Source organism: Cavia porcellus, unplaced genomic scaffold (genome assembly GCF_034190915.1).
Source record: "Cavia porcellus strain 051 isolate PalLab524CR breed Dunkin Hartley unplaced genomic scaffold, mCavPor4.1 scaffold_27, whole genome shotgun sequence".
Classification (NCBI taxonomy): domain Eukaryota; kingdom Metazoa; phylum Chordata; class Mammalia; order Rodentia; family Caviidae; genus Cavia; species Cavia porcellus.
Window position 1 is genome coordinate 32,322,096 of NW_026947510.1, and position 14,755 is coordinate 32,336,850.

Below are 14,755 nucleotides of genomic sequence, written 5' to 3' on the forward strand. Positions count from 1 at the left end.
AGTTTGGATCAAGTATCCAGGTGCCCCGACCAGGATACAAGAACACACAGAGCCAGTGGGTTGTTACAAATTCATCCCCTTTGTGAGGGAATGAGGGGTTGGCAAAACTGGTCCAGACAAGAGAGTTGTGGACTGCACATTTGTCCTCAAAGATGTCTGTGTTAAGCATAAACAATAGGTTTAAAATTAATCTTGGAAATAAAGAAATCACTCATAATCCTAGCATCTAAAATAAATATATGATTTTGAAAGAATACGAGAAAATTTATTTTGAAAATTGCTGTGTATATAATGATAGCTAATGAATATATCTCCTTAAATTTTTAAGCTGACCAAATGGTCATAGTTTTAGCAAGTTTAAAAACAAAAAGGCTGCATATTAAACAATTATTTAATTTATAACTAAGTGGGCAAAAAAGCCTTTGAATAGCACCAAGAAATACATGCCATTTTTTAATTTAGTAACTCATAAAAAACTAAATTTTAGATTGAAAATTTTGAGAATACATATCATATAATAAAGAGAGTTCTGTTGATAAGCCTTCCTGTACATGATCTAATATTATAAATATAATAAATATATCCTGGGGCTGACAAAATTGTAAAACAAATGTTTTAATACATATCAATTTTGAAAACAGGTAAAGTATACTTAAGAAGATGCTACATGGAGACTACACAGACAAGACACACTTTTAGGATCTATTTTTTAACTTATTTATGTATGGGGATATTTCTTAATTTATTATCAAGCATGTGTTATTACACATTAAACTATGGAAGATAAAATTAAAATATCAGTTACCATTATAAGAAATATTGATTCTTAACCCATTAAAATCTCCCTACAAATAAGCAACAGAGGATGTTGTGGCTTAAAAGAAAAAAAAAAGGAATGCTCCAGTTTTAACATGGCTGAAAAAAATCAGTTCAAGCAACAAACTTGCCATGTGCTAGGTACTCTGATCTACCATAGCAATATAAAGGTGATACGCAGTAAAAACTCCCTAAGCAAGAAACAGATTAAGAAGTCTGAAAAAACTATCTGTAAGTGTGTTGTTAGCTGTTGTATAGTAGAAAAGTGGGTAGCAAAAATTATGCTGGTAGAGATATAGGGAAGTACATTCAGAGTAAAATAGTAATTGACTTAATAAAAATACAAAATATTCAAAAAAACGGATTTCACTTGTGTTTTGGCAAATTAAAGTAGGGGCTTCCAGACATTCAGTGGTAAGGTAATAAAGAAAACTGTCCCCTCATATGGAAGAGAAAAGGCTGAAATTTTCACAGCAATAGAAACCTTTCCACAGCTATGGAAAGGTTAAGATGAAACAGCAGAATGGCTGGGCAGAGATACACTATGCTGGGTTAGGTGGCACAGCCAGGAGCAGCTGGGTAGGAGACTACAGGCACGGGCAGGCCAGGAATTTCCAGAAAGTACATGTTAGTTGCTGAGTTATGAAGATACTGCCTTGTGGAATGGGAAATTTTCATCAGAGAAAAAACAAGATCAAGTTTAATCCTCCATCTGCTGATCATAGGATTAACCAGATCAAGGCAACCGCAATGGCATAGATCCAGTAGGCAGTCAAATAAAAGAGGTTGATAAATTGGGGTAAATGAGAAATGACAGAACTAGAGGAGTGGGTAGATTAGGACCAGAGGGAAAAAATGTTTCAAGATAATTAAGCAGAGATGTGAATAAAGTGAGTTTGTACAGCATAGGATGGGGAAAGTTACTTTGGAAAAAGAGTTAGTAAAGTGTTTTTAAGGTATAGAAAGGGGAAAGATTAAGAGTCCACTGTCTCTGGCTTGATTACCTGTAATGATAAAAATGAACTAATAAAATGACAATTAGTAGGACAAAAGTAAGCTTGATGGAGCAAACCAAGAGTTCACAAGTGTGAGCTGTTTTTAAACACTTAGACTTGTCAACTTAGGTGAATTCTTATGTAGGATGAAAGGGTTGGAGACATGAATCTTGGGTATAATTAACAAACAATATCTTGAAAACCATGAGATTTGCTGAGATCAGGATTTCTCAACCAACCGTATTACTCTCTTGAAATATTCTGAGAACATGCTTCTATTTTATTTTTACTATTTGACATTGCACATGCACACACATATAAGTAGAATGAGAAAATGGATTATCAATAAAGATGTTTTTAAATTAAGGTGTGAATAAATAAATGGAAGCTAAGAGAATCAATAGTCTAGAATAGTAAGATCAACAAAATTGAACACTAAAGGACTCTAAAAAGTACACATAAAAGAATGGTAACATATGCACATAGATGGTATTACCACCATTGAATGGCTTGTTTTCCTCTAAAGTGTAATAGTTATGGTGTTGTGACAAATTTAAGAATTTTTATTCTCTTTTAAAGGAAAACTAAAACATACAGCATGTGATAGTGACTCATGACATCTTTAACTTGTGGAAAAGAACACTATTATCCCAGTAAAATTCTATGTATAATATAATTAGGACAACTATTTACATAATATTTTGGGAGCTCATGACATCTAAACCAAAACTGATTTCAATGAAAATGCAAAGAAAATATTGATGACAGTTACGATGTCAGGAAGTTGCTTATTTCACTTATTTGAGTCATGCAGGATAAACACAGTCATCACTAGAGAGACTCAGAGGGAAAGAGTCTCAGAGCACAAATGACATGGAGAGAATTCTCTGAGAAAAATAGGGACACAGGCAAATATCCTTACAAGGGAATTAATTTTTCTGACAGTTACGTGGACTAGGCCAAAGCCACCTGGCTGAGAACTGACACACAGGTAAGGATATAGCTAGAAAATAATGAGAGTGAACATATAGATGACTGCAGATGCTGACAGTGAAAGATTAGGAAGTAGTCAATTTGCTTGAGCAAAAAAAAAAAAAGATGCATTAAATGAAATGCACACAAAATTTCTATGAATTATTTTAGGAGCCAATTTATCTACTCCACATCTCCTGCTGTTCCTACTTTAAAGAAGTGATTAGTTGCCTTGGACACATTTTATGATGATTGATAGGAAGAGAAAGTATAAATAAAGTAAAACTATCACAAGAAGTTCTTTCAATGAATATTTTTTCAGCAGCCTAATCACAGTAACCACTGCATCTATGGATTATATCAGATATGCCTGCAATTACTGTCACCAATTGCAACAAACTGATTTCTGACTAGTCTAGGTTAATACAGTTAGTAAGAAAGTTGTTATGACACAAAAGATAAAAATACATCTTTACATCATGTCTATTTCTTTCTCCAGTGTTGTTTCGAGTTGTGTCTATGGATGATGATTTGAAGCCTGTTGAGGAAGTGGTAAGTCACAGCTGGACATATATTTATTTTCATGCACTACTTTGTTACTTAAAGCACACAATTAGCCTGTGAAAATGAGACAGGCTAGTCTAAATTCTGGGCTATGTTCCTGTTAGTCTAGAATCCCTTGTGTTCCTCACTTAGACTCAAAATTTTGTTTCTTTCTTCTCTTTCTTTCTATGTGGTCAAGAAAGTAAAACATATTTTCCAATTACTTGTATGTTCCAATCACTAGTCTTCAATTTACCATACCTCTACCATTATAAAGCATTGTACTAGAGTAACTGATTGAAAGTCAGAAAAGATACCCTTCCTGCTCTAAAAATGATTGTTAGAAGAGAGGTAGTCGGGAAATAAAATAAATTAGCAAAATAAAAGTGATATCAAATTTTGAAGAGAATGAGAGATGCAATGATAGCCATTGTTGACTTCCCTATTTCCTGATCTTGAAGACCTAAAATGCCTTCCTCATCTTGTTCAGATCAGTTCTATACTATGTTGTTTCATGTGAATTCTGTGTATGTGAAGACATGGACAACTATTTGGAAGAAAACAAGAGACAATATGATAGATAGTGAAGATCTCTGATTTTCTTGCTTTGAAATTTATGTCTGTTACATTGCTTTCTTATATTCTGTTTTGTTATTTTGTTGTGTTTAATTTTACCCTCTTTAAAATTAAAAAAGCAAGGAATTGGGGAGGTGGCTCAAGGCAGAAATGGGGTTCAATCTTAAGTACATGCAGAGCCATGTGTGGTGACAAATGTCTATAAAACCAGCATAAGTGAGACTGAGGCAGGAGCATTTCCATGAGTTTGAGGCCAACATGTACTTACACAGCAAGAATCTGCCTCAAAACAAACATATATATATATATATATATATATATATATATATATATATGTAGGATATATCACTATGTCTTTGACATCTAAAAGAACAGAACATGGAAGATAGTAAACTCATAATTGTGTATTGAGTGAATGAGAAACTATTATACAGAGTGAATATTTTATAATAACATAAATGAGCTAATAAAGATTGAATGAAAGCATTATGCAAAACAGATACATTGTCTCAGGTTGACTTCCCCAGAATGAGATTCAGAGGCAAAAAAAAAATATGAAAAAGTGAATTCTTAAGAAAATGCTGCAGAAGGAACCAGCAAGTGAGGGGGAAAGGGAATAAATAGAACAGATGCAAGAAAAAGTCAAACATGAGTCAAGTTAAGTAGTCACCCCAATGGGTCGGGAGCTGCAGAACAAAACTTACAATACAGAGTTTGCTCCAATTTTAGAAAAGAAACTGGATTTTCATATTCAAATGCTAGGCAGCTTTGTTTACAGTTAGCCTTCAAGGTACAAGTAAACCTTCTCTCCTGACCTGGAACTTGTCAAGAGGCCCTAGGACCTGCCTCACAGGAAGTTTGCTGATAAAAGTTATTTAGGGCAGAACACAGGAAAATGAGACCAGGTGTCAAGAACCAGTCAAAGCAACGTGAGTGTGTTACATTGGCCATGTCTGCTACAGTTACCATGGACAGATGAAACTAAGAGACTCAGAAAATAAAGATGATCTGATGCTCAATTTAGGGAAAGGAAGAGATTCCTATGAGGAGAGGAAAATGATAGCAAAAATACATGGGTAGAGAATAAGGGGATTTAAGAAACTGAAATGTAAAGACTTAGCTTTGCTGAAGTGTCTATTGCAAGGAATGTGGTGAAAAGCTAGAAAGGGGGCTTCACATCCCATCATGAAGGCATTTGAGTTAGAGTTACTCAGAATGGAGCACTCTGTGTACAGAACAAGGAGGACAGTGAGGAAAGTGGTGATCTAGATCCTCTTAATTTGTTCTTTTAATTTTCATCAGTGCATGTTTGCAGTATGTAATAATTATATCTATTGTGGGAGTTGATCCATGTACATAACACATTTTAATTCTTATTTACACAGAGCTACTAAAAGAAGAAAAGTGTTGTTGATTCTTATAGAAAATCACTGTTCCTCAGGGAAATGTCGAGGAGTTCCTTCATTGTTGCTGATCTGCAGTCAGGGGAGTAGCAATTAGATGATGCTGATCATCTAAAACAATTTAGGCAAGAGGCAGAAATCCAGTTTTTAAAAAGTGGTAATAGGAAAATGCTCAAAAGACAGTGAACTGTGGCTAAGGAGAGTCAACAATGTCTGCAGCAGGATACCTGACTTATTATTCATGTATTTTAGAAGCAAACATGTTAGAACTAGCAATTCCCATTATGATCTCTCATGTCAATCTACTGACTGAGCAATTTCATTAAAGTTCACTGAGCTTTCAGAGTTCCTTCCTTCCTTCCTTCAAATCACCCTCATCCTACAAACGCAAGGCATCTTCTCCTGTAATGCTCTTCCTCTTAACACCTCTTCACACACTAATTTTATTGACTATATGCTCAGCTTTAGCTTTTAGATGTCTAATTTGAGTGCCAAAAGTTCTTTTACTCATTTAAATCCTAAATTACCTCTGTGAAGTAACTTGCAGTTCCTGTTCTTTTTGGTTCTATGTGGGAGTTCATTTAAGAATTAATCTTCTCTAAGCAAAGCGGCAAGCACTCAATACAGAAGTACACGCTCTACCCCTGCACTACACCCCTAGTCTAATAATTATTCTGAACAAAAGGACCATGGGAACACACAGGGCTTCTTGAATCTAGAAGGTTACAATGTAATTATAATTGATTTTTAGGCTCCTCCACCATTTCTGATTGTTTTTGATTTTCAAGAAGTCCAAATATGATTATGGTAATGACTCTGATTGAGAATTAATGAACTGTCACAAATGGGTTACAGAAAAGAATATCACTGCAGCAAATATTTTGAGGGTGGTTCTATGACATAGCAAACAGCATTCACTTGTGCAGAGATGAAAATTAGTATCATATTCTCTGTGGTGGCCCCAGTTAAGATATGGATATCAATTTCTAGGCCAATAGTTCTAAAGTTTGCCCCTATTTCAACAACTCTCCAATTATTTATTTAAATAATTCGGGATAGACTGGCCTTCTGGGAGATCAAGAATTCATAGCAAATTTGATGACATAATCAAAATATAGAAGTGACAGGACTCTTCTTCATCAAATGTACCAAAACTCAGAACATATGAGCAATTTCTTCAGCCCAAATCTTACATCTTTCCTTTCTGTCATTTTCTATAACTTGTTTATTGTTTGCATCTTTCTCTTCCCTAAAGTCAGTGCTTTGTAACATATGCAAACATTTTCTTTTTCCAGACAGTTTCATTTGCATTGGAAATTCCAGATATTTCCTTTAACATATCACAAGAACTGGGCAGTTTTTCATAGATGCTGGCCTTGGCTCAAGCGAGTCCAAACACAGAAAGGCACATCAAGATATGATTTCCTTAGATTTAGACTGATTAAGCAAAATTCAAAGCAGAATCATTAGTTACCAGAGCAAATTAAGCTATATTTCATTCCTTGTTTCAGAAAAAGTAAGCAGCTTAAAATAATAGTAACTTTACTAAATTATGTTATACTAGTCACTTGAAGCAGCCCAAGTTCAGTACAATTTAGACAAATTAAACAATAAAAATCCAACTTGTTGAACACAACGAAAGCCATCTTGGAAATATCACAAAGAGATAATAAAAGGGATCGAATTCTAACTTCAATTTTAATTAGAATTTAATCCAAATGGTCCACCGGTCATGGTGCCTACAGAGAATACTTTTGTTTTCATCCTGTGAGGGACTCCCATGAGAAACTCTGTTTTAATGCTCAGGTTAATAATACAGCAGGATTTGGGTGTGGTGGTACATGCTGTAGTCCCAGAACTAGGGAGGTGAGGCAGGAAGATAATTGTTGAGTTCAGGGCCAGCCTGAACTGTATAGCAAATTCCTGTCTCAAAAAATAATCAAAATAAGAGCTTCTCTCTATGCCTTGTCAATATTTCATCAAGGACATACCATTTCATGAATTTATAACTACAGAGAAAGGCCTTGACTAATTGTATGATTTTTCTAATTTGAAGAATTTCACACAAGGGTTTTGGTAAGAATCCTGTTCTTAAGTCTTTCTATGTATTTTTATTTTGTTTTATAGTAGATGTTGGCAACATGAAATTTACGTTCATCTTGAGGAAAAGGTGCCTTTATCTTGTTTCTTCTTTTAGTTTCCTTCCTCTTCCCACTCACCTCCCTTCATTTGTCTCTAAATCACTTTCCCTATTTTCATTTTATTGTTGTTATCATTCTTAGCTCACATTTATGATAATTTTTTTTATTGTAGGTCTTTGGTACCTGACCTTGTGTTACATCTTGTCACGTCTTCTCCCCCTGGCTCTCTCCTCTCTCCCTCAGTTTCCTCGATCCCTCCCCATGTGCAAGAGACCTGTTCCCTTGTTGCCCTTCTGTTTTGCTCTTTATACTTTACCTTGCTCAAATGAGAGATACTATATGGTGTATTATGTATCAGTAGCACATCTGCTTTACCTGTTCATCTGTTGGTCAGCTCACAGTCTGCTTCTAGGATCTAGTTATTATAAATTGTGCTGCTGTAAATATCAATATACGTGCATTGCTGTAACATGATGCCCTAACTCTTTTAGCAAGATAGATACCAGGGGAATAGCTGGGTCAAATGGAAGTTCTAATATATTTCTTTGAGAAATCCCCATTCTGAGTGCTATAATGGTTGTTCTAGTATACATTCCCACCAATGATATAGGAGGATTCTCTTTTCACTAGATTCATAACAGTATTTGTTATTTTTTTTTATTTTGTGATGATTGCCATTGTTTCTGGTAAGAGATGAAATATTAACATTGTTTAAATTTTCATTTCTCCAGTAACCAGAAACGTTGAAACTTTTTTCATGTTTGTTGGCCATCTGCACTTTTTCTTCTAAGAAGTATCTGTCCTTTCCACTCGCCCATTTCCTGATTGAATCTTTTGTTTTGGGAGATCTAGTTTTTATTTCTTTACATACTCTAGATGTTAGTCCTCTAATGAACATCTGGCAAATATTTTTCCATTCTGTGGTTTGTCTCTTCACTCTACTAATTGATTCTTTTGCTGTCCAGAAGTTTTTAATTTAATGTAACCTTGTATGTTGATGCTTGTTATTTCTTGGGCAATTAGAGTTCTGTTAAGAAAGTCCTTGCCCACACCTATGAATTCAAGTGTTTTACCTATTTTATCTTCCAGTAGGTTTGATGTTTCTGTTTTAACGTTTAGGTTTTCAGTGTCTTGGTTTTAAATTAATACATGGTGAAAGGTATAGACTACACTTCAGTCATCTACAAGTAGCTGTTTTACACAGCAACATTTGTTGAATAGGCTATCTTTACTCAAAAGTATGGTTTTTGCCTCTTTATTGAAGATTGTATAACTAAATATGTCTGAAAATGTTTCTGTATCCTCCTTTCTTTTCTACTGATCTACATGTCTGTTTTTGTTCCAGGGCCATACCATTTTTATCACTGTTGCTTTGTAGTGTAATTCAAAATCAGATATATGATGGCTCCTGCTTTGCTCTTCTCTTCCAAGATGGCTTTTTGCTATTCTGGATCTTTTCTGGTTCTTTATGAATTTGAGGTTTGTTTTCTCTAGATCTGTATCTTCGTGGGATTTCAATGAAATTGTACAACAGTTTTAGGTATATGGCTACTTAAACAGTATTTGTTTTTCTATTCAAGAGCAAGGAACATCTTTCCATTTTCTGACATCCTCTTCAACCTCTTTATTTCATAGTGCTGTAGTTTTCTCTGTAGAGGTCTTTCACTTCGTTGGTGAGGTTAATTCCTACATACTTAATTTTTCTTGATGCTGCTGTGCATGATACTGTTTCTCTGATTTCTCTATTGATTTTATTATTGGTGTACAAGAATGCTACTGATTTTTGTGTTGATTTTGTATCCTACTACTTTGCGGAAGCTGGTTTTTCATTCTAAGAGTTTTTGGCGGAATTCATTGGGTGTTCTATTCACTCTCAGGCAGGAGACTTCAGATTCCTGGGATATAAGTGCACTCTTGCTGGAAGTCACAGTCCCTGACCTTATATCCACTCCCAACCTAGTGTGTACGAGGGGCACTCCTTGCCCTTGGTGAGGATTGACAAGGAATCTGCAGGAGACAGCAGAGGCTGTTGTGGAGAGACCACAAGAATCAGCATTTCATTCAAGCAGGAGTACATGCAAGAGTCTCAGTCTTTGTTTGCTGATGATCCTCTCTGATCAAGCGGGGGCTTCTTTGCCTTGGTGAGCACAGGTGTGAGTGTCACCAGGAATCAGCATTCCCCATCATTTGGGTTAGAGTTACTGGGTCAAAGGGGCTGATATATAGTGAATTAGACCCAAGAATTCAGTCTTCGGTTTTCATACACTTTTACCTTCCATCCTCCTGTTTTTTGTTTGCTGTGTTGTGTTTTGGAATGCTCTCAATATGGCTGCTTCCTGCAGGGCCAGGGGCTGGAGAGATATAGATCAGCCATACGGCCTCCATTTCCCCCTCCCAATGATCCACTTATTAGATTTGGTCTACATGTATATCCTTTTCAATAAATAGTCTAAGTAAAGGTGCAAGAACCTTCTCTACTACTACAGTGTACTTGTGGCTTCAATGTGTTCTCGCTGAAAGCCTCTGACACTACTCTTCCTCTGCTCACTCACATTGGCATCCTGCAGCCATATAATTTTGTCAGTGTGCTGGCATTTCACCTCATAGAAAGGAGCACTTAGTAACCTGTAGGGTGGACAAAGGACCCCAGATCACCATTTTAAAAATTATCAGACTGTTCACATGAGATTCCTAGACCATGTATTCCATCCTGATTTGCGGTTTGAAAGTCCTATGACGGTGTATTAGGAAATGGTAAGCAAATCATGTGCATGACAGAACTGAGAGGCTGCACAAATTGAGGTGACAGGGAGAGGAAAGACAGAAGCCTCAGCACGAGACTTAGGGCAAAGGCCTGCCTACTTACTTGAATTCTATGGAAAAGGCTGAGTATAAGGCATGGTAAAAAACTAAGAAAAATGAATTAATGCATATCCCAGAAATCAAAGGTTTGAAGTATTATGAAGGAACAGCCCAGTCACAAGGGTAAAATATTGCAGCTGTCGGAATGAAGATTGACCATAGAATTTGTCAGTGAGGGTGTTAATAGTAATCTTAAAGAATGTTTTGCTTTGTTGGGCAAGATTGAAGGTCAAGTTTGATTACTGAGACTGGACAGTATATGTTATGCAAAAGAACTAAATGAAAATTGTGAGAGCTGGACAGAAAAACTGGCAACAGATATTTACACTTTTGGCCAGAAATTAATATGTTTACTTACTCAAAGTTATCAACACATGTCTCTTTGTGCAATAATAGACTTACAATTAACATTTACATTCATATATTAACATTCTTTTTATTTTATTTTTATTTCAGTATCCAGTGATCACCCTTACGGTAAGATAACTGCTGTTTGAAGTTTTTTTTTTTCTGTTTTTAGCATGCCCTAAAACTCAAATCTGAAGACAGTCTACAGAGAAAGACGATCTACTTAACTTTTTACAGGATTATTTAGTTCACATACCCATCCTCAAGAAATAAATGTATTTTTCTCCTTTGATTATATTAACATTCACCAACTAATACTGATAGTATGCATGGATGGTTTCATTTAATTTAAAATTTACTTATTGGGGCTGGGGATTTAGCTCAGGCATAAGCACCTACTTGGCAAATGAAGGTCGTGAGTTCAAACCCTGGTTCCACACACACACACAAAAAAAAAAAACCACTAAAACTTACTTATTGAATGTCTATGAATGTGTTTTTACTATTTTATGAACTGAGGATAAAAAATTTATAGTGCACTCTTAAGAAATGAGAAAGCAACATATGAAATGATTGGGAAAAACATCTCTACTGTATGATACAAACCCAAGTATTAATTCTCCAATAGGAATCCGAAGACATACTCATGTTTTGAATCATTAGGTTAGAATCTTCAGCTATTTGCTGAAATTTCATGATGAGCAAAGAAAAATCAAGCATGCAACAAAATATATTTCGTTCATCCTCAGGATCCACATAATAATCAGATACAACAGTGGGTGAATAAGAAATCTAAGAATGGTATCCTGCAACTCTCCTTCCGGTTAATTCCAGAGCCCATCCTGGGATGGTACACAATAATTGTGGAGGTGACCCCTGAAAAGAAAGAATATCGCTCCTTCTCAGTGGAAGAATATGGTAAATCCTGGCTATGAAAATTTTATCTGCAGATAAAAAGACTTTAGAAACTATCCATTTTCTAAGAAACAGTTTACTCAATGACATAGTAGTAAATGTATGTCTTTTCCTTGCCTCTTTCTTTTCCTTCTGCTATTATATTGTGATTCTTCATTTATTCTTACTTTTATACTCCAGTTAACAGTCTACAATCATCACACAATTCTCTTTTAACCTAATGTATCTATTTTGTCTTTCTTTTGTGATGTCTGGAATCAAGTTTAAGTGATAAACAAGTTTCCTCACTTGTTGTGTGTTCAAACTGTTTTTATGCCATATTTGTGGTTCAAAGCACTTTTAGTAAAAAGAATGGAACATTGGTTAATGAGGAAGTGCTCTACTGATATTATTCCATAAAATTCCCTTTTAAGTCCAGTTGTGCTATCATTGATCCCATTTTACAATGAAGAGTTTGAAGCACACTTTCCATGATCAGTACCTGAGAAGTCAAATCTTTATGTTTCTGTCCAATTCCAAAATCCATTTCCTTTCCATTTTAGTATGCTGATTTTATGTAACAGAAAATATTAGCAAATTTGCATGATCTGTAAGGGGAAAATAATTGCTTCATATGAATGTATTTATATTAATAAGATACTACTTCTCTTTTATTAACAGTACTACCCAAATTTCAAGTGACTGTGGATGCACCAGAAACTGTCTTAGTTGTGGACTCTGAATTCAAAGTTAATGTCTGTGCCTTGTAAGTTTAAATAATACACAGTAAGATGACGTATCCAGCCAGGAATGATGACACAAATGTAATTGTAGCACTTGGGAGGCTGAAGCAGGCAGATTTTCATGTGTTCAAGTCCAACCTAGGTTATATAAAGAGTTCAAGGCCAGCCTGAATTAGAGAGTGAGACAATGTCTCAACAAACAACTAAAAAAGATGTATCCATAGATTTATATTACCACAGAATAAAGAGTTTAAAAGAAGCAAGATGGAACTGTATAGAAGGCAAGAGAAAAGGAATCTATAAACTTATATTGCTGATTTTATGAATTCTTACCGTTCATCAGTAGTCATTAGAATACATGTTATCAACCATGGTTTTAGGTAACAGTTTGACTGTTGAACATTGCCTTACATCATAAGAGAACACTTTTATATCATCTAGTGCAAAAGTCACTGACTGCCCATAGGTGGCCACTTACAGTTCAACTAATTAAAATACAAGAAATTTAACAATCCAGCCCTTCATCTGCACTAGCCATGATACATGCAACAAGTAGCTCCTGAGTTTCAGAACATACACATAGAATATTCCCATTGGGTGATTTCACATGCTTACTCTGAATTCTTGATACAGTTTTCTTATAATATACAACCAAAGAAGAAAGTGATAGCTCAAAATGCATCACACAGAACTTGTATAAGAGCTAGAACTGGCTCCAGATAATTCGGGTGAATTAAGAGGACATCAAGGGCTGACAAGATTTCTGGGCAAGTGCAAGGTGCTGCAGTGATGGACAGCAGGAGGAACAGACAGGCAGCTCCTGCTGTCTTCTTCCTACCTTTGGCCAAGTTAAGCAGCCCAAGCAGAGCCTGTGTGACTAGCAAAGGGAAATGGAGCGCTGACATAAACCTTTAGCTCCTCACACCTGAAGTGACAATGAATTCTTCCCCTGGATACAGATCAAATCTAATGTACACTTTTCTTCTCATTTTGGATGATGAAGATTTTTAAAGTGCACTGGTCATTTCTAATTATATAGAAAGTTTCTTCTGGCGTTTGCTTTAGGCTAGAAGTTTTTAATGGTGTGAAAGGGAAGAAGAAGCACGGTTGAATTTTGAAGGCCCTATCTTGGGTTTCACCTCCAGAGTCTAAGTAGCAGGAGGCAAAGGACAGAACAGTCTCATTGTACCTGGGTTACAGAGGCAGGAAATTGCTTGCATAGATGGGAGCATCTTTTGAGAAATGTAATCCCTGGAGAGCAGATATCTCTACATTACCCAGTTGGTTTTGGTTGTGGATCAAATCCTGTGTTATTTTTGCTGGTGATTTTTTGAAATAAACAAAGACAGTCTGAGACAAGCCAGTTAGAAGACATAAACCATAAACAAAAATCTGTGAATTTTTGAAGAGTCTAACAATTTGAAATCAAAGTATTAAGCCACTTAAGGAATTTATACCTGAGAAAACAGTCGAAGAGCATCCAGAATTCAAATTGAAAGTAAATGCATATTTTGATGAGTTACTGGCATAGGTTCAAAAATAATCAGACGTAAGGATTCAGCATATTGATTGCTAAAGTAAAAATGTGTAGAACAGCTGGCTAAAAAATGAATGAAACTGAAGAGAAAAGTAATTTGAAAAATAGAATTTAAAAATTATTGTCAAAGTCTAGTGAAATATACTATATGCAATTTTGTGAAATTGCATATACTATATGCAATTTAGTGAAATATACTATATGCAATATTTTATATGCAATTTTGTCCATTGCCTTTTCTACCTATTATTAGGATTGTTAACAGAATGAATATGTTTATGTAATTCCATATAATTACAAATAAATATAATTTATGTATTAAAAGTAAAAATCATGCCCCATCTTCATACTCCACGCAGATAAAATTCATTTTTAAAAAGCTTATTACCACATAGTTTGAAATAACAGAAAATCTTAAAAAAATTACCCTAATAAACAAGTCAATGACTATTTCTTTCCTTTATTACTAATTACTTTTTTTTATATTGTATTTTGTATATGATGTAACCAAAAGACCAAGGAGCAATTATACATTGTGTCTTAATGACTTAGATTTATGAATTATGCGTATAGTTTATTTCAGTCTTTTTAAAGAAAACCTACCTTGGCTTAGAGCCTTCAGCTTATATTAGTAGGTACTATTGTTTAAACTTCCTCCAGAAAATAAGGCTATTTAAGCGTTGATACAATAATAGCTTTTTAAAAAAAAATCTTCCAAAAAAGTTTAGAAGGACTAGTAATGACACTGATCTTTCTAATTGTACTGTTGTCATATTCTGCTATTAGATATACCTATGGCAAACCTGTAGAGGGCAACGTTCTCCTCAGAGTGTGCAGAGAATCTACTTTCTATGGTGATTGTAGACATTTCAATTCAATCTGTAAAAATTTTACTGTTGAGGTAAGAAGTATTATCTGCAAAATC

The 14,755-nt window shown here is 35.0% G+C and overlaps 1 protein-coding gene across 1 annotated transcript in view; it reads left to right on the plus strand.

The window, feature by feature from the left end:
• The window catches only part of LOC100728525 (ovostatin), a 65,136-nt gene that overhangs the window by 11,471 nt on the left and 38,910 nt on the right, over positions 1-14,755 (plus strand). Inside the window, exons 4-8 of the mRNA XM_063238137.1 lie at positions 3,283-3,335; positions 10,765-10,785; positions 11,406-11,574; positions 12,232-12,316; positions 14,617-14,731. Of these exons, the coding sequence (XP_063094207.1) occupies positions 3,283-3,335; positions 10,765-10,785; positions 11,406-11,574; positions 12,232-12,316; positions 14,617-14,731 (443 nt within the window). The remainder of the gene's footprint in view (positions 1-3,282; positions 3,336-10,764; positions 10,786-11,405; positions 11,575-12,231; positions 12,317-14,616; positions 14,732-14,755) is intronic.